We start from the raw sequence: 27,285 nt of genomic DNA on the forward strand, positions 1-27,285 counted from the left end.
TTCTATTTCTCACAACCTATAGAAAAAAATTCTCAGGGCCATGGCTGCTATTTTTTCTATAGAAAAAATTCTTAGACTCTTGGGCCTTATTTTTTTATTTGTTAACAGAGATTGCATGTTTTTTTTCAAAATAAATTTATGTGACCCTTTGCCAAATTTATGAGAGCTATATAGGCAGCATATTAGGTTTTGAGATAAACCGAACTGCTTTAGAAACCAGGTGGATAGGGTTTTAAAATAAAAAAAAAATAATGGGACCAATTTTTTGTAGAAAAAAATTCACAGACCCTTGGGTTCTATTTTTTGCTATAGAAAAAAAAATCACAGAACCTTTGGGTCCTAGTTTTTTTCTATAGAAAAAAAAAATCACAGACCCTTGTGTCTTATTTTTTTCTATAAAAAAAATTCACAGATCTTTGGTTGCTACTTTTTTTCTAATTCTCAGACCCTTGGTTGCTATTTTTTCTATAGAAACAATTCTCAGACCCTTAGGTCCTACTTTTTTCCTATAGAAACAATTCTCAGACCCTTGGGTCGTACTTTTTTCATATAGAAAAAATTTTCAGACCCTTGGGTCCTACTTTTTTTTATAAAAAAATTCACAGAGCCTTGGTTGCTATTTTTGCCTATAGAAAAAAATTCTCAGGGCCATGGCTGCTATTTTTTCTATAGAAAAAATTCTTAGACTCTTGGGCCTTATTTTTTCTGTAGAAACATTTTTCAAACACTTTCCATAGAAAAAATTATCAGACCCTAGGGTCCTATTTTTTTCTATGGAAACAAATTATCAGACCCTAGGGTCCTATTTTTTTCTATAGGAAAAAATTCTCACATCCTTGGGTTTGCTATTTTTTTCTATAGAAAAAAATTTCGTACCATTGTGTACTATTTTTTCTATTTGCTATTTATTCCATAAAAAGAATTTTCAGACCCTTGGTTGCAATTTTCTAACCCTTGGTTGCTATTTTTTCTAAAGAAAAAAATTGTTTTCTATAAAAAAGTTCACAAAGCCTTGGTTGCTATTTTTGTCTATAGAAAAAAAATCTCAAGGCCATGGTTGCTATTTTTTCTATAGGAAAAAATTCTTGGATTCTTAGGCCTTATTTTTTCTGTAGAAAACACTTGGGTCCTATTTTTTTTCTATAAAAAAATTATCAGACTCTAGGCTCCTATTTTTTTCTATCGAAAAAAATTCTCACGTCCTTGGGTCCTACTTTTTTCTATAGAAAAAATTTCTTCGACCCTTGGTTGTTATTTTTTTCTATAGAAAAAAAAATTCTCAGACACTTGGGTTCTATTTTTTCTATAGACAAAACTTCTAGGACCCTTGATTGATATTAAAAAATCTCAGACCCATGGTTACTAATTTTTTCTATAGAAAAAAATTCTCAGAAAATTGGGTTCTATTTTTTCTATAGAAAAAAATGCTCAGACACTTGGATTCCATTTTTTCTATAGAAAAAAAATTCTCAGACATTTGGGTCCTATCTTTGGCTATAGAAAAAAATTTTTCAGACACTTGGACACATTCTCAGACCATTGGCTGCTATAGAAAAAAATTCTCAGACTCTTGGATTTAATTTTTTCCTATAGAAAAAAATTCACAGACACTTGGGCCTTACTTTTTCCTATAGAAAAAATTTTCAGACCCTTGGTTACTATTTTTTCTATAAAAAAAAATTCACACACCCTTGGTTGCTATTTTTTTTTTTTATAGAAAAAAATTTTCAGACCTTGGTTGATATTTTTTTCTGTAGAAAAAAAAAATTATCAGGCCTTGGTTGATATTTTTTTCTATAGAAAAAAAATCTCAGGCCCTTTCTTGCTATTTTGTACTATAGAAAAAATTCCCAGACAATTGTGTTATATTTTTTACAACAAAAAAAAAACTTCAGGCCCTTGGGTCCTATACCTATAAAAAAAGAGTAATGATCCGCAAATTTCTAAAAATAATCTAAATATTCTAACCTATGATAAATTAAATGCGTTATCTGTTTATTATGCTCTAATGGTATCAGTAGTAGTCACATAATATCGGAACACACCCCTGACAATAGTTGTTGTTGCCACAAGGTCCGCTCGCACACTTGGCAAACAATTGCGAACTCTAGCATAAATAAATAATTTCGTAGTCGTCATCGAATTGTTTTTGAGGTGTTTATACAAATCGAACTGATGTCTGAAGGGCAATTATGTCGATGAGACGAACCAATGGCCTGTCAGACAGACAGTGAACGCGAGACAGACAAACAATGTTATAGTGCCACATTTATTTATTGATTGATTAACTGTGTAATCGAGTCGTCATCATCGGTGACATTCTAATTACATTGTGGATCAATTAGTTGATGAGGTGGGAAAACCCATCATGGAAAATAAATAAAAATATAGATGTTTGTGTGTGTGTGGGAGCGTGTGCGATATGTCATATTAAGACCATAAACAACTTATTACCACAATTTATGGTCATACACCTCGATTTGGCGATACAGTGTCATATTTCCTAGTCCTATTGACACAAAAATTATCCATTTGATGTTTCGTATTTGTCATTCCATCCAAATAATCAGCGATGACATTTAATATTCATTAAATTCCCAGTTAGTTGATGTGAGATAAGAAAGAGAGTGATAAGCCGTAGAATCAAATTAAAATTAGAAGTGAGTCATTGCTGAGCTTGTGGACTAATTCATTTATAAAATTAGTTTTAGAAAGGCTCTTATCTGTTATAAAGTATTTAGTTACAATTATGCACAATTAGGAATTATTAAGGTAATAGAAAGATATGACTCATTATTTATCAATATGAAATAAATTCACAGACCCTTGGGCGCCATTTTTTTCAATAGAAAACACTCACGAGATTTAAAATTTTTCTATAGAAATAAATTCAGAGAAAAAATCACCGACTCTTCGGTCTCATGTTTTTTTTTCTATAGAAAACAAATCACAGATAATAGGGTCTAATTTTTTTCTATAGAAAACAATTCACAGATCCTTGGGTCTCCGTTTTTTCTATAGAAAAAAATTCACAGACCCCTGGGTCCTATTTTTTCTACAAATAATTCTCAGACCCTTGGGTCTTATTTTTTCTATAGAAAAATATTCTCACACCTTCGGGTCCTATTTTTTCTACAGAAAAATATTCTCAGACCTTTGGGTCCAATTCATGTTGTATAGAAAAAATTCACAGAAACTTGGTTACCCTTTTTCCAAAAAAAAAATTTTCAGACCCTTGTGTCCTATCTTTATCAGGTGTTTGGGTCCTATCTTTATCTTTAGAAAAAAATTGACAGACCCTTGGGTCCTTTTTTCTATAGAACAAAAATTTCTCAGACCTTTGGGTTCTTTTTTTCTATAGAGAAAAATTTTCTCCGACGCGTCTGATTTGAAATAGGGTCTGTGATTTTTTTCCTATTGGAAAAAAGAGACCATTTATTATAGGAAAAATTCACAGACACTAAAGTCTCATTTTTTCTGTAGAAAAAAAGTTACAGACCGCTGGGTATTATTTTTCTATAGAAAAATATTCACAGACCCCTAGGGTCATTTTTTCTAAATAACAGACACTATGGTCTCATTTTTTGCTATAGAAAAATTCACAGAACGTAGGGCTTAATTTTTTCTATAGAAAAAAATTCACAGACCCCTGTGTCCTATTTTTTCTACAAATAATTCTCAGGCCCTTGGGTCTTATTTTTTCTATAGAAAAATATTCTCACACCTTCGGGTCCTATTTTTTCTACAGAAAAATATTCTCAGACCTTTGGGTCCAATTCATGTTGTATAGAAAAAATTCACAGAAACTTGGTTACCCTTTTTCCAAAAAAAAAATTTTCAGACCCTTGTGTCCTATCTTTATCAGGTGTTTGGGTCCTATCTTTATCTTTAGAAAAAAATTGACAGACCCTTGGGTCCTTTTTTCTATAGAACAAAAATTTCTCAGACCTTTGGGTTCTTTTTTTCTATAGAGAAAAATTTTCTCCGACGCGTCTGATTTGAAATAGGGTCTGTGATTTTTTTCCTATTGGAAAAAAGAGACCATTTATTATAGGAAAAATTCACAGACACTAAAGTCTCATTTTTTCTGTAGAAAAAAAGTTACAGACCGCTAGGGTATTATTTTTCTATAGAAAAAAATTCACAGACCCCTGTGTCCTATTTTTTCTACAAATAATTATCAGACCCTAGGGTCCTATTTTTTCTTTTGAAAAAAATTCTCACGTCCTTGGGTCCTACTTTTTTCTATAGAAAAAAATTCTCAGACCCTTGGTTGCTATTTTTTTATAGAAAAAAAAAATTCTCAGACACTTGGGTTCTATTTTTTCTATAGACCCTTGATTGCTATTAAAAAAATCTCAGACCCATCGTTACTAATTTTTTCTATAGAAAAAAATTCTCAGAAAATTGGGATCTATTTTTTTCTATACAAAAAAATGCTCAGGCACTTGGATGCCATTTTTTCTATAGAAAAAAAATTCTCAGATATTTGGGTCCTATCTTTGGCTATAGAAAAAAATTTTTCAGACACTTGGACACATTTTCAGACCATTGGCTGCTATAGAAAAAAATTCTCAGACTCTTGGATTTAATTTTTTCCTATAGAAAAAAATTCACAGACACTTGGATTTAATTTTTTCCTATAGAAAAAATTGGAGATCACCGTAATTTTTTTCTATAGTATACTATTTTTTCTATAGAAAAAAATTCACACACCCTTGGTTGCTATTTTTTTCTATAGAAACAAATTCTCAGACCTTGGTTGATATTTTTTTCTGTAGAAAAAAATCTCTGGCCCTTGCTTGCTATTTTGTACTATTATTCCCAGACAATTGGGTTATATTTTTTCCAACAGAAAAAAACTTCAGACCCTTGGGTCCTATACCTACAAAAAAAGAATAATGATCTGCAAATTTCTAAAAATAATCTAAATATTCTAACCTACAATAAATTAAATGCGTTAACTTTTTGTTATGCTCTAATGATATCAGTAGTAGTCACATATTATCGGAACACACCCCTGACAATAGTTGCTGCTGCTACAAGGTCCGCTCGCACACTTGGCAAACAATTGCGAACTCTAGCATAAATAAATAATTTCGTAGTCGTCATCGAATTGTTATTGAGGTGTTTATTCAAATCGAACTGATGTCTGAAGGGCAATTATGCCGAGTAGACGAACCAATGGCCTGTCAGACAGACAGTGAACGCGAGACCGACAGACAAACAATGTTATAGTGCCACATTTATTTATTGATTGATTAACTGTGTAATCGAGTCATCATCATCGATGACATTCTAATTACATTGTGGATCAATTAGTTGATGAGGTGGGAAAACCCCATCATGGAAAATAAATAAAAATATGGATGTTTGTTTGTGTGTGAGCGTGTGCGATATGTCATATTAAGACCATAAACAACAAATTACCACAATTTATGGCCATACACCTCGATTTGGCGATACAGTGTCATATTTCCTAGTCCTATTGACACACAATTTATCCATTTGATGTTTCGTATTTGTCATTCCATCCAAATAATCAGCGATGACATTAAATATTCATTAAATTCCCAGTTAGTTGATGTGAGATAAGAAAGAGAGTGATAAGCCGTAGAATCAAATTAAAATTAGAAGTGTGTCATTGCTGAGCTTGTGGACTAATTCATTTATAAAATTAGTTTTAGAAAGGCTCTTATCTGTTATAAAGTATTTAGTTATAATTATGCACAATTAAGAATTATAAAGGTAATAGAAAGATATGACTCATTATTTTTCAATATGAAATAAATTCACAGAAGATTGGGAGCCATTTTTTCAATAGAAAACACTCACGAGATTTCAAATTTTTCTATAGAAATAAATTCAGAGAAAAAAAATCACCGACTCTTCGGTCTCATTTTTTTTTTTTCTATAGAAAACAAATCACAGACAATAGGGTCTAATTTTTTTCTATAGAAAACAATTCACAGATCCTTGGGTCTCCGTTTTTTCTATAAAAAAAAATTCACAGACCCCTATTTTTTCTACAAATAATTCTCAGACCCATGGGTCTTATTTTTTCTATAGAAAAATATTCTCACACCTTCGGGTCCTATTTTTTCTATAGAAAAATATTCTCAGACCTTTGGGTCCAATTCATGTTCTATAGAAAAAATTCACAGAAACTTGGGTCCCTTTTTTCCCAAAAAACTTTTTTCAGACCCTTGTGTCCTATCTTTATCAGGCGTTTGGGTCCTATTTTTTTCTTTCGAAAAAAAATTTCAGACACTTGTGTCCTTTTTTTCTATAGAAAAAAAGTTCTCAGACCTTTGGGTTCTTTTTTTCTATAGAGAAAAAATTTCTTAGACGCGTCTGATTTGAAATAGGGTCTGTGATTTTTTTCCTATTGGAAAAAAAGAGACCATTTACTATAGAAAAAATTCACAGACACTAAAGTCTCATTTTTTCTGTAGAAAAAAATGTACAGACCGCTAGGGTATTATTTTTCTATAGAAAAATATTCACAGACCCCTAGGGTCATTTTTTTTTGCTATAGAAAAAATTCGCTGACTTTTGGGTCCTATTTTTTTCTATAGAAAAAAATTCACAGAACCTTGGGTCTCATATTTTTTTAAAGAAAAAAATTCACAGACCCTTGGGTCTCATTTCTTTTATAGAAAAAAATTCACAGAACATTGGGTCTCATTTTTTTCTATAGAAAAAATTAACATATTAGTTTTTTTGCTATAGAAAAAATTCTCAGAGCCTTTGGTCTTAGTTTTTTCTATAGAAAAAAATTAAACCTCTGTGTCCTATTTTTTTCCTAAAAAATCTAGGATCCTTGGGTACTATAGAAAAATATTCTTGGCGCTTGGGTCCTATTTTTTTTAGTAGAAAAAAATTCTCAGACCATTGGGTCTTATTTTTTCTATAGAAAAAAATCTGAGAAATTTTTTCTGTTGAAAAAAATGAGGCCCAAGGGTCGGTGATTTTTTATCTATAGAAAAAAAAAATAGGATCCAGATGAGAAATTTTTTTCTATAGAAAAAAATCACATAGCCTTGGGTCCCATTTTTTCTATAGAAAAAATCACAGACCCTTGGGTCTCATTTTTTTCTATTGACAAAAATTTCTACTTTGGGTCCTATATTTTCTATAGAAAAAAATCACCGACCATTGGGCCTCATTTTTTCAATAGAAAACATTTCTCAGATCCTTGGGTCCTATTTTTTCTGTAGAAAAAAAATTACAGACCCTGGGGTCCAATTTTTTCTATAACAACAAAAAAATTAACGGACCATTGGGTCATTTTTTTTCTATAGAAAACAAATCACAGGCCCTTGTGTCTGAGTTCAAGCGCACTGATGGACTACGCCGTATGTTATATATATATATATATATGTATATATATATTCCTATAACTAATACAAGTGGTACTTGAAAAGACACATTGATTATTTTTTTTATTAAATTATTACGTTAAACTTTATCTATTCTCTAACAATAAAATACAAAAGTTATGGCAATAATCTCCTCAGGTGTGAAGTGATTTAAATTGAAATGGAAAATTATGAATATGAATTGCTATTAGCTAATCGGGTGTTAGCAATATTCAATCTACTTGACATCATTTTGAAAATTTAACACACACACAAGTATTTGCTAGACAAAATGTCGTTTAAGATTCATTAAATAATTCAAAGTCAAATCGGTTGTTAGTTGTTTGTAAAGTTCAATAACCAAAAAATCTCACAATTCGAATTACAATTTTTCCGATTAAGTTGTCATAATGTTATCGGTTGAAAATTAATTACAGACTTTACAACTGATAATCGAAGTGTTGGACGCCATCAGGGTGTCAAATATTTGGGAAATGTGAAAACAGATAATAGAAAATATTGTAAGAGATATATATTCGGAAATATAATAGGTTTGGAATGTAAATTTAAATAAATAACATTTTTTTTAATTATATATTAAAATAATTATTAAGGTTCTATAATTCTTTTATGGAAAAATAGGAAAAATATTTGGCGGGAAAAGGTCCTTAAAAATATTTTTAATACAACTATATTAAAAAATTATATTTAAATACTGTACTATTTGAAGACTTTTCTTTAAACCCCATGCTTATAATGACCCAAAAATTATTCTTTAAAAACCCTCATGCTGGTAAGGGCCCTCAAAAACTCATGCTTTTGTCGGTGCCTGAAAAATATTCTTTGAAAAATGTTGGCCACTTTTGGCTCTTAAAATCTAGGCTCCTTATAAATATGCTTTAAAAAATGCTGTCTTTGAATTATTTTTTGTTTCTTTGGTCCTTTTGAAAAATCCACATTTATTTATTTACTGTTGGCTTTTTTATTTAATCCCCAAACAAGTAGATATAATGCAAAATGTATGAATCAACCAGTTTTCAAATTTCCAAAGTCAAATCATATGGGAAACATAATTAAATTGTTTTTCCGCTTGCTTCCTTAATAATGCACTTGTTTCTCCGAAAAAGTTCTTAAGTTCCCAACTCCCTAAGAATGTCAGATGTATTCAGTTTAATATTTTATTAAAAAACCCCAACAATTCAGATCGTAGATAATTAATCACAGACTCTTGAAAAAAGTGTGTAGTAATCATTCAGTTAGCCTACAAATAAATACAAATTAGCTAATCAAAAAACATTATTAGCTCCATTAAATAATTATGCCGATTAAAGTCCATATATCCCTGCCTCATAAAAATTAGATTTATTTTTAGCAACATCCACATGCCATTCGAATTTTATAAATAACTAATGATTTTTTTTTATTTTTAACTAAGTGTCAATTATTTTAAAAAATACCAAAAAAAAGTACCCCCTTATCTGAAGTGTTTCTGCAAATATTTGTTGTTGTTGTTTTTTTTTCTTAGTGTATTTTGTAGTTTTCCATAATCAATTTGAAAGAACGAGAATAATGGGTTTTTGTTTTGCTTTTGTTTTTTTAAAATCAATTAATAACTAAATTTTGACATCTTTTGACATTAAAATATCTAAATTATTTGATTATCTATTTGTTTGCCAAAAAAAGGTAATTTTGTCCACGACAGAAAAAAAAACGATTTCGTAGAAAGTCATTTTATACTTTCATTGTCATGGGCTATCATAATAGATTCTGAAATGAAAACACAACATTTTATAAAATATTTCCAAATTTGATTCTCTAAAAAAATATAATCTCAAGCTCCATAAAAACTATTCCTTACAAATATGTAATTTTTTAGAGGAATATTATTGGTCCATCAAAAATATTCAATTAAAAATCCTCACTTCCTTACTTCCTTCTTAAAATTAGTCCTATAAAAATTTATTCTCAAAATATAGTTTATAAGCCACATTTTTAATAGACCCTCAAAATTAATTCATTAAAAAATCTTTGCCTCTTATAGACCCTCAAAAACTATTCTTTAAAAAAATCTTTGCCTCTTTTAGACCCCGAAAAAATATTCTTTAAAAAAAAAATCTTTAAAAAATCTTTGCCTCTTTTAGACCCTAAAAAAATATTCTTTAAAAAATGTTTGTCCCTTATAGATCCTTAACAAATTTTCTTTAAAAAATCGTTGCCCCTTTTAGACCCTAAAAAAATATTCTTTAAAAATTCTGTCTTCTTATAGACGCCCAAAAAAATAATCTTTAACAAATATAGGATTCATATAGATCCTCAAAAATATAATATAAAAAATCCACGCTTCTTATAGACCCTCAACAAATATAAGTTAAAAAATCCACGCTTCTTATAGACCTTCAAAAAATATTTTTTAAAAAATCCAAGCTTCTTATAGACCCTCAAAAATAAAAAAATCCACGGCTATAATGGAAAATAGTCGGACGTGGTCGATCATACGATACCCTATACAACTACCACTGAACTATAAGATTCTGCGGATATTTATTCCAAGTCTGGGCAATAATTAGTGATAGTTGCATCCTCTTGCCCGATTTGAGGTCAACAGCAGCCCTTCCTTATACTGACATATTTTCCGAATATTACTAATATTCAGTACATTCAGCCCTTCTAATTTCTTGTCCATATTCCCTTTACCATGGGTTGTGTGGTGATGTTTGGTTTATAATTGTTGCCTATAGAAAAAAACCGAAACAAATTAGTTTTCGGTCCACTTCATCCCAAAATTATTATCTGATCATCACCGAAAATTATAGGCGTTGTCCTTGACCATAACTGAAACCTCATGGAACATTTCAATGCGATCAGCGCAATATTTCCGCCCTCCAGTGTGGTAATGGGTTACTAATTAATATCTGAATACGTAAGCACCTGTAAGTATTTAAGTGTAATCCCACATCCGAATAGACACATCAATATATTTGGTATCAATATAAAGGTCAACCACTCATCTTGGATATACTACCAACTTCTCGGGTCTATATCCTTCAGGGGTAAATATATGCGCTAAAGAATACACTTTTTATCATTTTTGTCACATTTTTCCATTTGACCCGCTAAATATTGACCGATCTTTATCAAAACAGGAATGCTTATTCTTTGGCCCGATCCCCTTCTCCATGTAAAATTTCACGATGTTTGGCCCACAATTGCGGCCTCTGGAGCGACAAGAAAAACCGACAAAAATATAGTATTTGGTCCATTTCAGCCTCAAAATAATAAACGATCTTTACCAGAAACAATAGACGTCTTCATTAGTCAGAACCCATCCTACCAGCAAAATTTCGTGAAGATTGGTCCATAACTCTGGCCTGTATTGTGTTTACAAATTATAATGGACGGACGGATGGACAAACATGTCTAGATCGACTCAGCTAGTTGAGATATGACGATCGGTTTACTTTAAGGTGGGTCTAGGACTAATATTTCGCGGCGTTACAAACTCTTGGAGCTGCACAAAGCTATAATACCCTGACAACATAGTTGTGTAGGGTATAAAAATACAATTTTCTAATAAAACTTCGCTTATTATAGAATCTCGAATATTCTTTAAAAAAATCCATATTCTTATAGACCCTCAAAAATAATTTTTAAACAAGTGAAAAGGCGTTATGGTCGGCCTGTCAGGTACTTGAAATATGAAATACCAAAAATTGTACCTATACCGACATTTCTACAAACCGATTATGGTTCTAAATATTGGTTCGAGGCCCCACCTTTCTTTGGCCATGCATGCTCAAACACGGAACAAAAAGGGGGCGAATATTAAAAATTTTGGTAGAGAAATTTGTTACCATATACAACTACAAAATACCGAATTTGGTTTACAAAACACACTCAAGAACCCCAAAATACCGAATATTGGGAGTACCCTATCCGAAAAATGGACCTATATTTAAAAATTTTTGTGGAGAGATTTGGTACCTATTAAGAACTTAAAATATTTGATTACAGCCAATCCGGTGGAGAATTACGATCAAAACCCCCAAAATACTGAAAAATTAGGAGGTACCTTTATATGGGGGCTACCAGGAAAAGTGGACTCATATTTATAATTTTTTGTGGAGACATTTAGTACCCAATAAGAACGCAATGTAGCAAATTTCAGCGAATTCGGTTGAAAAACGCGCTCAAGAACCCCAAAATACCGAAAATTGGGGGGTACTGTTATATGGGAGCTATGCTTAAACGTGGACCGATATATCCCATCTTCGAACTTGATCTGCCTGCAGACAAAAGACAAACCTATGCAAAATTTCAGCACCCTATCTCAATTCCTTCAGAAGATAGCGTGATTACAACAGACGGACGGACATGGCTAGATCGTCTTATAATTTTACGCTGATCAAGAATATATATCCTTTTAGGGTCGGAAATGAATTTTTCGATGAGTTACAAACGGAATGACAAAATTAATATACCCTCCATACAATGGTGGAGGGTATACAAATCCACGCTTCTTATAGACCCTCAAAAATATTCCTTACAAATACACGCTTCTTACAGACCTTAAAGAATCCACGACCCTCAAAAGTTATTCTTCAAAAAATTCACGCTTCTTTTAGGTCCTCAAAACGTTTCTTACAGACCTAAAAGAATCCACAACCCTCAAAAATATTCTTTAAAAAATCCTTGCTTCTTATAGACCCTCAAAAAATATTCCTTACAAAATCCACATTTCTAATAGCATCTGAATCCATCCTTATGATTGCCTCTTAAATAATATTTCTTATTTTTGTTGGTGGTTTAAAAAAATATTCTTTAAAAAATCGAGGACTCTATTGGTGGTTGAAAAAATATTCTTTAAAAAATCCACTGTTCTTATAGACCCTTACAATTTTTTCTTTAAAAAATCCAGGCTTCTTATATAACCTCAAAAAAATATTCTTTAAATAATCCCCAATTGTAATAGATTCTCAAAAAATATTACTTACAAAAGTCAAGCTTCTTATATACCCTCAAAAAACATTCTTTAATAAATTAACGCTTGTTATAGACCCTAAAAATATATTAAAAACCAGTGAGCGGAGCAGTATAGTCGGACGGGGCCGACCATGCGATACCCTACACAACTACCACGAACTCTAACTTTCTGAGGATGTTTATTCCGAGTCTTAGTAATATTTCGTGATATTTGCCCCCTCTTGTCCGATTTGAGGTTAACAACACCTCTTCCTTACTTTTTTTCGAATATTCAGTACAGTCCTTCTAATTACTTGTCCAGATTACCTTCACGGTGGGTTGTGTTGTGATTTTCGGATTATACTCTACTCGAAAACACACAAAAAATTATGTTTTCGGTCCATTTCATCCCAAAATTTTAATCTGATCATCACCGAAAATTATAGGCGTTGTTCTTGACCATAACTGGAACTTCATGAAAAATTTCAAAGCCATCAGCGCGATATTTCTCCCTCTAATGTGGTAATGGGTTACTGAATAATATCTGAATACGTAAGCACCTGTAAATATTTGACTGTAACTCCCACATCTGAGTAGATACATCACTATATTTGGTATCAATTTAAAGGCCAACCACTCCTCTTGGATATGCTATCAACTCCTGGGGTCTACATCCTCCAGGAGTAAATATATATGCCATAGAATACAAATTTTGCCATTTTTCACACAAAAGTCAGGGTCCATTTGACCCGCTAAATATTGACCGATCTTTATCAAAACATGCATGCTTATACTCTGGCCCGATCCCCTTCTCCATGCAAAAATTCGCGGTGTTTGGGCCATAATTGCGGCCTCTGGAGCGACCAGAAAAACCGACAAAAATTAAGTATTTGGTCCATTTCATCCCCTAAATATTAACGGATCTTTTCCAAAAACAATAGGGGTCTTCATTGGCCAGAACCCATCCTACATGCAAAATTTCGTGAAGATTGGTCCATAACTGTGGCCTGTATGTTTACAAATTATAATGGACAGACGGACGGACGGACACACATGTCTAGATCGACTCAGCTAGTCGAGATATGACGATCGGTATACTTAAAGGTGGGTCTAGGACCAATATTTCGCGGCGTTACAAACATTTGGGGCTGCACAAAGCTATAATACCCTGACAACATAGTTGTGTAGGGTATAAAAATCCACGCCTCTGTTAGTCGTTGAAAAAATATTCTTTTAAAAAATGCAAAATGTATGAATCAACAAGTTTTTTTAAATTTTCAAAACCAAATTCGATGCCAAAAAAATTTTATTTTTATTTGCTTCTAATGGTTTTCTTAATAATGCACTTGGTTTCTTGCCCGATATTTCCTTGAATGTGGTATCGAATGATTCATATTAGTAAAAAAAAATAAATAAAACGGTTGTTATCGAATACCATTTGCAAAAAATTCTAAACTCAACGCACGTCTGCGGTTTTTCATTTAGAATTCCATGAACGACCAGGCTAGCACAGTCACTGAAAACCTAAAACAAATAATACAAAAATAAAAAAAATAATTCAATCACACGACAACGTTTTGACTTCAAAATTGAAAAAAAATAAATAAAAATTAATTCAAATGTAAATAAGTATGCCAAACACATTGCAGTGCGCTTGATTATTTTTCTCCACCCGCCATTTATTTTTCAAAATGATATCATCCATCATTATAATAATATTTAGAGGATTTTGCATTTAGATGGCGATTAAAAAAATCGAAAGGGAACTTATTTAGATTATAAAGGAATTTAGCAAAAAAAGAAGTTAATGTTCGAGAAATGGTTTGGGATTAGGTCGAATTTGTGATAAGAAGTTAGACACACACAATAATAGGACCTTGACAATTTTTTAGAACAAAGCTCTCAGAAAATTTAGAGATAATGTTCTCCCCATATATTCAAAAATTTCTCCACATATTCGAATTTATTTATTTGGCCTCAAATTTTACAAATATTTGTTCTGTTTCTACTAAGATGAAAGATCTAATATTATATATATATATATATTATTTTCTTTATGTACTCATATCAAATATGTCTGCCTTATTATCCTCATTTAATGACACACTTCGTTTACATTCCATTTGACATTTTTGTTCTGTTTACATTATTGTTTATTTGTGAACTTATTTCGAGAAGAATTCTTTGAATCACTCTTATCAGCCTGAAATTGCACTCATATGGATGCATGTTAAGTGGTTCAGTCATCTTTCGGTCAATAATTTTTATAAAATATATTTGTAAAATAATCAGCTGACACCAATGAATGAGTAATGCAGCTATTTTTATTTTTAAATATTACAAAAATTAAAGCAAAAAAATCATTATCATTTTTCTGTGGAAATAATTTCTAATATCGAAAGGCAAAAGATGTTAATACAAAAAATTATTTTAGAATTTCTAAATTGAATTCTACATACCGATAGAACTTTACAAAATATGTTTAAATAATTCAGGTTTTGTTACAAAAAAAGCTCTTGAAAAAATCAAGTTTCTCAAACAGCATTTATAGAAAATTCCACACCTCTCACAGTTCCTCAAAATATGTTCTTAAAAAGTAAACGCTTATTAAGGTCTCTCAAAAATTAGTATCTAAAAAGTCCACGCTGCTTGTAGTCCTTCCAAAATTATTGTTTCAAAACCCACGTTTCTTATAGTTCCTCAAAAATTATTCTTTAGAAATCAAAGTTTCTTAAGGACTCTAAAAAATTATTCTTTAAAAACCTCTAGCTCCTTACAGACCATCAAAAACTATTCTTGGAGAAATCAACGATTCTGTTGGTCGTTGAAAAATTATTCTTTAAAAAATCCACGCTTCATATAGACATGTTTTAAATCTTCCTTGTTTCCAATAGACCCTCAAAAATATTCCACTCAAAAATTATTATTATCTAAAAATTAAAGCTATTTATAGTAACTCATAATATATTCTTTAAAAAATCCATGCATCTCATAGTCCTTCCAAAAGTGAACGCTTTTTATAGTCCTTCCGAAATTATACTCCACGCTTCTTGTTATCCTTCCAATATTATTCTTTAACAAGTCCTCGCTTTTTGTAGTCCTCCCAAAATTATTCTCTAAAAAAGTCCACGCTTCTTGTAGTTCTTCCAAATTTATTGTTTAAACCCCCAAGCACTTTATGGTCCCTCAGAAATTATTCTTTAAAAATCCACTATTCTGAAAAATGTATTCTTTAAAAATCTGCACTTCATAAAGACCCTCAAAAATTATTCTTTAAAAAATCTATGCTTCTAATAGACCCTAACAATATTATTTTTGAAAAATCCCCGCTTCTTATAGACCCACAAAAATATTCTTTAAAAAATCTCCGCTTCTTATAGACCCTCAAAAACATTTTTAACCCTCAAATATCCACGCTACTGTTGGTCCTTGAAAAAATATTCTTTAAAAAATCCATGCTTCTTATAGACCTTCAACAAATATTTTTTAAATCATCCTTGCTTCCTTTTGGCACTCAACAAATATTCTTTAAAAAACTCCACGCTTCTTATAGTCCCTCAAAACATTTTCTTTGAGAAACCCACAATTCCCCAAATATTTTCTGTTTTTTGAAACCTGCACTTCTTAAGGACCCTCAAAAATTATTTTTTCCGAAATCCACGCTTCTTATGGTCCCTCAAAAAGTATTCTTTTAAAAATACACCCTTCTTATAGCACCTTTAAAATTATGCTATACAAAAAATTTTACGCTTTCCTCAGCCCCTCTAAAATGATTCATAAAAAATGTATGCTTCTATAGTCCTTAAAAAAGTATTCTTTTAAAATATGCTCTTCTTATAGTCCCTCAAAAAATATTCCTTAAGCACCTAATTCATACATCCCTCTAAAAATTATTCTTTACATATCTGCGCTTCTTAAGGACCCTTAAAAATTATTCTGTCCCTCAAAAATGGTTCTAATAAAATTCACTCTCCTTATAATCCTTCCAAAATTATTCTTTAAAAAATCGCTTAATTTTATCGCCTTATTTTTAAAATATATTTTTGGAGCTCTAATGAAAAATATAGTTTTAATTAACGATCATTATTCTCTGTTATTAATTATTAAAATGCAAAATGTATTAACCAATATTTTTTTTTTTGTAAATCAATCTCTAAATTTGCCTGTATATTTCGTCCCTCAAAAAATATGCTTTTAAACATCCTCGCTTATGAGGATTCCGAAAAAAAGTCACAGGACGTGCTTGCACAGCTAGAACAGCAACTTGCATTATTCGGATCATATTCTGGGATACTCCCTTTTAGCCCAATGCATCTCGCATGACAGCTCGTCTGATGGTATCGAACACTTTCTTGAAGTCGATGAAGACGAGTTGCAGAGGGTGATCTACATTAAGCATCGAGGCTTGCACAGCTAGAATATCAAATGACATCGTATAAGATCGATGTTTATGGTGTAAACGAAATCATATGTAGAAAAGGGATGAACTTCCCACCAAAAAGAGCAACTATATACTAAACAGTAGAAAAGAAAATAGAGGAGAAAGCGGAGTTGGGATCATAATGTCGAAAAACGCTGCTAAGTCGTTGTAGATCTGATCGTGTGATAATAGCATGATTTAAGGGTAATGAAGATACGTTACCACAGCACAGCGCTATGCTACTATGGAAGATGCTTATGATACTGTGAAAGAGGAATTCTACAAATTGTCTTAAACTTATATATTAATTATTAAAATGCAAAATGTATGAATCAACAAGTTCTGTAAATGTTGTAAATCAATCTCCAAAGTATCTTGGCCTTCAACAAATACATTTGAAAAAAAATTATTGATATAAACAATTCTTTAAAAAATCCGAGATAGTTTGAAGACCTGAAAAATATTTTTAAATCAACAGTTTTTAAGTACCTCAAAACTACATATTAACGTATACAATTTTTGTATTTTTATACCATACACAACTAGCTTTGTGCAGCCCCAAAAGTTTGTAACGCCGCGAAATATTGGTCTTAGACCCACTTTTAAGTATACCGATCGTCATATCTCGACTAGCTGAGTCTAGACATGTGTGTCCGTCCGTCCGTCTGTCCATTATAATTTGTAAACACGATACAGGCCACATTTATGGACCAATCTTTCCGAAATTTTGCATGTAGGATCGGTTCTGGCCAATGAAGACCGCTATTGTTTTGGAAAAGATCGGTTAATATTTAGGGGATAAAATGGGCCAAAAACTTTATTTTTTGTCGCTTTTTCTGGTCAATCCAGAGGCCGCAATTATGGCCTAAACACCGAATTTTTGCATGGAGGAGGGGATGGGGTCAAATAATAATCATGCCTGTTTTGATAAAGATCGGTCAATATTTAGCGGGCCAAATGGACCCTGACTTTTGTGTGAAAAATTACAAAATTTGTGTTCTATAACGCTATATAACAAAGACCCGAGAAGTTGACGGTATATGCAAGAGGAGTGGTTGACTTTTAAATTGATACCAATTATATTGTCGTAGGTACTCGGATGCGGGAGTTACACTTAAATATTTACATGTGCTTACGTATTCATATATTATTTAGTAACCTATTACCACACTGGAGGGCGGAAATATAGCGCTGATCGCTTTGAAATGTTCCATGAGGTTCCAGTTATGGTCAAGGACAACGCCTAAAATGTTAGGTGATGATCAGATAATAATTTTTCGGATGAAGTGGACCGAAAACTTAATTATTTAAACTTTTCGAGTCGGAAGCCGAACATCACAACCCACGGTGAAGTAATTAGAGGAGCTGTACTGATTATTTGTAACATTTGCTGACCTCTAGCCAGTCAAAAGTGTGCAAATATCGCGAAATATTGCCCAATCTCAGAATATAGAACCACAGAATGTTAGATTTTCATGGAAGTGGTGAAGGGTATCGTATGGTCAGCCCCGTCCGACTATACTGCTCCGCTCACTGGTTTATTAATAAATTTTAAAATGCAAAATGTATGAATCAACAAGTTTTGTAAATGTTCTTTGTCTACATCGACCCTCCAAAAGTAAACTTTAAAAAATCCTCGCTAATATAGGCTACCTTAAGAATTTTCTAAAAAAAGGTCACACTTCTCTTGATTTTTCAAAAATATTCTTTAGAGACTTTAAACGTTGTTTAGGACCATCAACTACATTTTTTTGAACCCACACTTTGTTTAGTACCTCATGAAATATTTTGTGTATATATTTTAACTATTTTTTATCAGTAATTAATCATTAAAATGCAAAATGTATGAATCAACAAGTTTCCTTTTTTATTTTTATAAATAAATCTCCAAACTTTATTGCATATGCCCAACAATCGAAACATTATCCATGGAATTATATTAAAATCATAAATGAGCTGCTGTTTTCTTAGAGGTGGAATTTAATTGTCACGCCTCAAATCACTTATATAAATTACTAATAACTTTGTTTTCGGCAAAACATTTGCAATTGTCATATATAGCAGTTCTCTTGTTACTAATTCCCCAGGGACTTAAAAGTGTTAAAAACAGATAAAATACCTTTTTAACAATTTCGCCATGTGAAGTGTCTGTGACTTATGGGGAATTAGACAACCTTTTCAGAAAAAATCACAAAGTGACAATCAGTTAAAATTTATTGTTGGTTGTTATAGTAGAGAAGGCTTGGAAATCGTTGGTCAGGAATCAACGGGGGAATAGTTTTTTTTTCTTTCAAATGACACTTGAAGCTTATCGCTGAATATTTTCAAGAGTAAATAAGGTGGGCAATGGCTGGATGGGGTATGGGTACACTTGGTGAAATATACGTAACGCTGAAGTTCAGTGACAAGAAGTGGGTGTTATTGTTTTTATAATGTAAACATAACGTCTGAGTAGGTAGACGAAAAAAGGAAGACGTCAGGGAGAATTTTTAATAGAAAATAAGATTGAAAAACAAAATCAAGCTGTTTTAAGCAGTTTGGAAGTTTGTCAATACTATTCGAAATTTTGTACGTTTGTAGGTTAAAAAATTCCTTTTTCCTGGAAGAAGGTTTTGCTGTGCCAAAAAAGACTGGTTTTCAGTGCTTCAATTACAGATCTTCATTTCGCATCTAAAAAAATCGTTTAAATGTTTCTTCACTATTTTTTCCTTTTTTGGAATACTTTGCTAAAACCCAGCCAATTTTTGATTATTTACATTATTTTTCATGTGAATCCAATCTCTTACGGCATATTATGATTTCTATCTAGCCTCCATCGTAATATATTTCCAATTTGATTTCTCTCTGAATGTTTTTTCTTGAAAATGTCCTCTTTCTCTCTCTGTCCAACTTTTATTGTGTTCGTAATGAATCTCGCCTATAGTCCATTGTCCATGTAAGTCCCTTATATATTTTCTGGGGATAATTTATCCTCAATCCCACTCAAAATAATTTCAATTTTTTTATTCCCAGTCATTCACCACAATTTGTATTATCTTGATTGAGTGTGTTGGGGATCTAAATTATAGCAGTCAGGCAATGTTGGTGTGTGGAACTTTAAGCGGTTATTTAATTATCGGAACGTGTTTGTTAATTGGTAATTAGTCTATTTTCCCTACACACATCTTGTGACTTTAGAATTTATTTCAAAATTTCCCGTTTTTTAGGTTATTTTTTGGATGCCGTATTCGATAAACGTGTTGCCATACTATTAAATTTTGCCGCTGTCATATTGTTTGTATCATCTGGAACGGTTATTCTAGATCAATGGTCTCCGAATTACAGACGGGATAATCGAAATTATTTAAATATTGCGGGTTCTATGGCCATAGTGAATGGTGCCGTATTTTTATTTGATATATTTTGTATTTTGAAATATCATTAAGAAAATATGGAAATAAATATGAAGAAATAAAAAAAGGAGAATATCAACTCTGAAAATTTTTTAAATAAAATTTGGCATCACTTTTTTATGTGAAAATTGTACAATGGGCGAATGCAACGACATCTGGTTTTCGTCTAATAAAAACTGTGATTAGTGGAAAAACGCTCTTCTTCTCTAAAGGGAGCTAAGAGAGATATACTACGAGAATACGAGCAGGAATATGATTGAACAAATTAATATCAGATAATTAGGGTAAATATCGCAACGAGAGCCTGAATTTCCCTGCATGCTTTGCAATCTCGTTCCTGAAGCGGATCGGTCATCTTCGGCTTGTTTTGCCTAAGAAACTAGCTCATGTAATTAGGTCCACAATTCCTTTTAGTTCAATTGTCAGTAAATTCGTATTGGATCAAAGAGAAATAGTGCAATGAATTAGATGAACGAAAGAACTCGACTCGCTATAGTTCCTTATAACTAGTTGGTTCCGGATCGACTCAACTCTGCTCTTTAAGGGTTGAAGATGGGGAGGATTCTCAACAACAACTCTTGGATTACTCGATCCCCAAATTGGATTGTTTGTTTCGGCAATGTCATTTGTGGATCCTTTATGGAGAAGCTATCAGCCTTGTAGAATGATGATTTCTGTATTGGTTGCTCTTATTATTCGGATCATTTTCTGAGGTACTCCTTCCCATATCTCAGTTTGTCTGATGGTATCGAATGCCTTCTCGTATATAGCTCATAATATTCGGACATTTTCTGGGACACTCCCTTTTTTCTCAATTCGTTCGATATGACAGTTCGTCTGATTGTATCAAAAGCATTCTTGAAGCCTATGAACAGTAGTTGCAGGGAGTGATCCTCGTGAAGCATTAAGGCTTGTACAGTTAGACTAGCAAATGTCATCGTATATGATCGAAGTATTAGGTTTAAGCGAAATGAAACGAGTAAAAGCGATAAACTTCCCACAGAAAATGGCAACTATATACTATACAGTAGAAAAGAAAATGCGATGAAAGCGGAATTGGGATCATAATGTCGAAGAACGCTAAGAAGTCGTTGAAGATCATTATCTGGCCGTGTAATAATGGCTCGATTTAGGAGTAATGAATATACGTCACCATAGCACAGTGCTAATGTCCTACGGAATGTGCTAAAGATACTGTGAAAGATGAATTCTATGCACAATAAACATTTACCCTTAATGAACTTCGGTGAGGAGACATCGTGTTTCTCATGGTTGACTTTAACGCGAAAATAGGGAACGCGAACACCAAAGCCCGTTCAACAATGGCAAAGCATGGATGTGGAGTTAAAACAATCAGGGTGAGCGACTCATAGAAGTGTGTCTCACATTCCTGCTGATCGTTGGAGTCTTCATTTTCTCCCACAAGAAGATTCATAAATTCACAAGGATATACCGAACGTTAATACTCGCATACAAATGGATTACATATTGTACAAGGTCGAATCCTTAGGTATATACGAATTGAGACAGTTAAAAGCGTTGAACGTTCCACAGAAAATAGTAACTTTATAATATACAGTGGAAGAGAAAATCGGTGTTGAAATCATAATGCCGATGCACACTAAGAAATCTTTGGTGACATCGATACCAATATCTGACCGCGTGATAATGGCACGTTGCTTTGCTCCTAACCCAATTCAAACGTTCATGAATTTCGATTTTTCCCGCACATATATACACATGGACATAACTGAGCGACAATATTCGCAATCAAATAGATAACATATGCGTTAGTAGAAGATTGAAAAGCTCCATGTCAGGCATCGGAAACAAAAGAGGAATTTACATTGATCATGAGCTAACCAGAGCCGCTGACGATACTGTGGAAGATGAATTCAACTCAACCCTTAATGAATTTCGAACCTTAATGAAATTTGGAGCGAAGACATCGTCACATAGGTGACTTTAATGCTAAAATAGGAAACGTGAATACCAAAGCCCGTTCAACAATGGCAGAACATGGATGTGGAGTTAAAAACAAGCAGGTTGAGCGACTCATAGAACTGTGTGCCGCATTCCAGCTAGTCTTCATCATGGACATCACCGAGCGGTAATACTCACAATCAAATAGATCACATATTCGTTAGTAGATGATGAAAAACCTCCCTATCAGACGTTAGAAACAAAAGAAGAATTGACGTTGAAATCACGTAGCCGAAATCACGATCAAATTGAAATGCCCAAGAAGAAACTGTTGACCGAGGCAAACGTTCGCTTATGATGTCAGAAATAAAGCAGAACAAGTCCTTAACGCCGAAAAATACTCTGTTGCCAAAAATAAGCAAGTTAGCGAATGGATTGCCATAAGGCGGGAATGAAGTTTGCAAGAGAGCATAAAAATTAGACGACAGCCGACTAGAAACGTGTTATCTGGTCAGACGAATCAAAATTTAACCGTTTCCAATCCAACACTACTGTTTACCGTCGTTCTGGTGATACCATTCTACGCCACCAAGTTAAGTAATAAAATGAAGAAGGAATACTACCTTGGCATTTTGCAGACTCATCTTCCCGAGTTTGTTGACATGAGTGTATATCCTGAAGATGAAGTCATAATTCAATAGGATCGTGATCCGAAGCATAGTGCAAAAATAGTAAAAACATGACAGACTCATCTTCCCGAGTTTGTTGACATGAGTGTATATCCTGAAGATGAAATCATAATTCAATAGGATCGTGATCCGAAGCATAGTGCAAAAATAGTAAAATCATGACTGTGTGCAAAATTTTCAAGGAATACTACCTTGCCATTTTGCAGACTCATCTTCCCGAGTTTGTTGACATGAGGGCCTATCCTGAAGATGCAGTTGTATTTCAATAGGATGGTGATCCGAAGCATAGTTAAAAAAAAAATAAAAGCATGACTGTGCAAAATTTTCATGTGATAAATTGGCCAGCGCAAAGTCCGACCTCAACCCGATTGCGTATTAATGGTCAATCGTGGAGAGGCAGCTGAGGTTGCACCAATCAGCTCCATCAAAATTAGAAGACCTGTGGAACAAATGAAATTATGCAGGAATTAGTCCAAAGAAATAAAGGGTTAAGGACCACGTTCTAAAAAAATGCTTCAAATGACATCGGTATTGAAAAGTGAAAAATTGAGCACATGCGAGTTATTTTTGTTCTGTTCATATATCTCTCTGAATTCTTTGCTTTTTGCTTTGAGATTTTTGTTGTTTTTATGTAGAATAGAACAAGGTTTGAAGGAAAAATACAATCATTTTAAGATTCTTTATTATTTCTTATCGTATTCCTTCAGAAATTAAAAGAAATATAATTATGTACTCATATCTGCACGTCACCGTATGCAAGGTTTTGTTGAAATTAGTACTGAGATATATAGAGGTCCCTTGATATATACATATTCGTCCGATTCCTTTCTTCATAATAAAAACATGACTTAGAATTTTAGTCTTTTCATTACGAAAAATCGATTAGTCGAAAATCGACTTACATATCTCTACTATTGATTATTTACTAATTTGTATATCTCTCTGTCTCCCTCTCTCTCTCTTTTAGGTAATTGCCGTCGTTTGCATTGTTCTCTGGGAGACAAGTGGTAATTTCTCCAGCAATGCATTGATTGTGTGCGGTACCATGGGTGGTTATGCTGTAATCTGTGCTGTCATTTTGATTGGTAATATAAAATTCAGATCAAATTTCCGAATCAAATAATGTTACACTCTTCTCTCTCTCTCTTCCTCTCTCCAAAAAATAGGTCATGTCATTAACTCAGTGGTTGAGAAACGTCTGAACGGTTTGTTCTCCATCATTGGCTGTGTCCTGTTTGTCATCTCTGGCGCCCTGATCATTGATCAATGGCACGATAGATCCGATCTCTTGTTCAAGGAAAGCAAACGTAATGCCTTGGCTGCCGGTTCATTGATGATCATCAATGGTGCTGTCTTCTTGATGGATACCATTTCCATTTTCAGAACGTAAATTTGTTTTTTTTTTCTGAATATATATTTGCTTCTATTTTGATGTGTCTTTCAAATGTCTCAGTGGGTGATGATAAAGAAAAAAAGAAGAATTCTCATAATATCGGTGTTATATATTTAATGAAACAAAACAATATATTTGTATACAAAAAAAAAAAAAAAAATAAATAATAATAGTTTTTAAGTTGTAAACCAAAAAGAAAATAATATATTTGCCTTAATCTCACATGCATTCCGAAATATCCTCATTCTATGGCAAGCCAAAAGAACAATTTTTTTTTTGAATTCAGAAAAAATAAATTAAAAATAAAAATAATTTGGAAAATCGTTTACCATAGACAAAATTACTCCCACCATAAAAAACCCACACAGTAAAACAGGGTTATTATGTATTTCCAAGAACCAAAATTTATTGTCACAAAATTTCCCTGGGAATTCCCTGATCCACTTGTTTTTCATTATAACCCTGTTCGACTGCAGTCTTTAGATATGCATTTATATTTATACCATTTTTTATGCAAAACATTTATATGCTTTCATTTTATATATGTATACTATATATGTAAATGTATTATTTTATATATGTATACTATATATGTAAATGTATTTATATGTATGTATTTGTGACATAAATTATCAATAAAGTTTTATTTTTTATAAAAAAAATAACTCATTTGTAAAATTGTTTGCTGGGTTACTGGTTATTTGCTATACATATGTGTGTGTGTGTGTGGTTGTTAGCCTAGATTAAATAATCTCCATTGTATATAGCTTACATATATGTCCAAAATTGTCTTCAAAACTCCATCGATTTCAAGTCATGTCGTGAAGGATCTCCAAGTAACATCAAGAAAACTTGTGTCCTGAGAAGCCCTTGGTATGGATGTTCGGATTTGAAAATTATAATTGTGTCTCTGTTTATGTGTTTGTATAATTTTTTTGTGTCGGTATATATTAGACTATATTTTTTTTAAATCCAAAATTCATATTTTATATTCGCCTTCTCTCCTTTAGTCGTGTCGAAATCCCGGTCATTCGAGAGGTTAGCAAAAATAAACTGGAAATTAATCGTTATTTAAAAATCCACGTCAATACATACAGTTGAAGTCTTATTGTATATATATAAAATTATTATATATTTAATTTTAATAGGATGTATTGATGCTGGTCCATAGAAAAAATATTCTTTTAAAAATCCACGCCTTATTGATGCTGGTCCTTGATAAAATATTCTTTTAAAAATCCACGCCTTATTGATGCTGGTCCTTTAAAAAAATATTCTTTTAAAAATCCACGCCTTATTGATGCTGGTCCTTGAGAAAATATTCTTTTAAAAATCCACGCCTTATTGATGCTGGTCCTTGAGAAAAATATTCTTTTAAAAATCCACGCCTTATTGATGCTGGTCCTTGAGAAAAATATTCTTTTAAAAATCCACGCCTTATTGATGCTGGTCCTTGAGAAAATATTCTTTTAAAAATCCACGCCTTATTGATGCTGGTCCTTGAGAAAAATATTCTTTTAAAAATCCACGCCTTATTGATGCTGGTCCTTGAGAAAAATATTCTTTTAAAAGTCCACGCCTTATTGATGCTGGTCCTTTATAAAAATAAACTTTTAAAAATCCACGCCTTATTGATGCTGGTCCTTGAGAAAATATTCTTTTAAAAATCCACGCCTTGTTGATGCTGGTCCTTGGGAAAATATTCTATTAAAAATCCACGCCTTATTGATGCTCGTCCATAGAAAAAATATTGTTTTAAAAATCCACGCCTTATTGATGCTGGTCCTTTAAAAAAATATTCTTTTAAAAATCCACGCCTTATTGATGCTGGTCCTTTAAAAAAATATTCTTTTAAAAATCCACGCCTTATTGATGCTGGTCCTTTAAAAAAATATTCTTTTAAAAATCCACGCCTTATTGATGCTGGTCCTTGAAAAAATATTCTTTTAAAAATCCACGCCTTATTGATGCTGGTCCTTGAAAAAATATTCTTTTAAAAATCCACGCCTTATTGATGCTGGTCCTTGAGAAAATATTCTTTTAAAAATCCACGCCTTATTGATGCTGGTCCTTGAGAAAAATATTCTTTTAAAAATCCACGCCTTATTGATGCTGGTCCTTGAAAAAATATTCTTTTAAAAATCCACGCCACGTCCTTTGGAAAAAATATTCTTTTTCCATTGATGCTGGTCCTTTAAAAAAATATTCTTTTAAAAATCCACGCCTTATTGATGCTGGTCCATAGAAAAAATATTCTTTTAAAAATCCACGCCTTATTGATGCTGGTCCTTTAAAAAAATATTCTTTTAAAAATCCACGCCTTATTGATGCTGGTCCTTTAAAAAAATATTCTTTTAAAAATCCACGCCTTATTGATGCTGGTCCTTTAAAAAAATATTCTTTTAAAAATCCACGCCTTATTGATGCTGGTCCTTTAAAAAAATATTCTTTTAAAAATCCACGCCTTATTGATGCTGGTCCTTTAAAAAAATATTCTTTTAAAAATCCACGCCTTATTGATGCTGGTCCTTTAAAAAAATATTCTTTTAAAAATCCACGCCTTATTGATGCTGGTCCTTTAAAAAAATATTCTTTTAAAAATCCACGCCTTATTGATGCTGGTCCTTTTGATGCTGGTCCTTTAAAAAAATATTCTTTTAAAAATCCACGCCTTATTGATGCTGGTCCTTTAAAAAAATATTCTTTTAAAAATCCACGCCTTATTGATGCTGGTCCTTTAAAAAAATATTCTTTTAAAAATCCACGCCTTATTGATGCTGGTCCTTTAAAAAAATATTCTTTTAAAAATCCACGCCTTATTGATGCTGGTCCTTTAAAAAAATATTCTTTTAAAAATCCACGCCTTATTGATGCTGGTCCTTTAAAAAAATATTCTTTTAAAAATCCACGCCTTATTGATGCTGGTCCTTTAAAAAAATATTCTTTTAAAAATCCACGCCTTATTGATGCTGGTCCATAGAAAAATATTCTTTTAAAAATCCCCGCCCTATTCAAGCTGGTCTTTTAAAAAAATATTCTTTTAAAAATCCACGCCTTATTGATTGGTCCTTTAAAAAAATATTCTTTAAAAAAATAAAAAAATATTCTTTTAAAAATCCACGCTTTATTGATGCTGGTCCTTTAAAAA

General features: G+C 32.3%; 1 protein-coding gene across 1 annotated transcript in view; it reads left to right on the forward strand.

The window, feature by feature from the left end:
- Positions 1–24,167, forward strand: part of LOC133324565 (protein snakeskin-like) — a 39,871-nt gene extending 15,704 nt beyond the window's left edge. The window contains exons 2-3 of the mRNA XM_061533405.1: positions 23,712–23,829; positions 23,911–24,167. Coding sequence (XP_061389389.1) covers positions 23,712–23,829; positions 23,911–24,134 — 342 coding nt within the window. The 3' untranslated portion in view covers positions 24,135–24,167. The remainder of the gene's footprint in view (positions 1–23,711; positions 23,830–23,910) is intronic.
- The last annotated feature ends 3,118 nt before the right edge of the window (positions 24,168–27,285 follow it).

This window comes from Musca vetustissima, unplaced genomic scaffold (assembly GCF_032173495.1).
Source record: "Musca vetustissima isolate MV318-11 ecotype Yass unplaced genomic scaffold, APGP_CSIRO_Mvet_v1 utg2693, whole genome shotgun sequence".
NCBI classification, from domain to species: Eukaryota; Metazoa; Arthropoda; class Insecta; order Diptera; family Muscidae; genus Musca; species Musca vetustissima.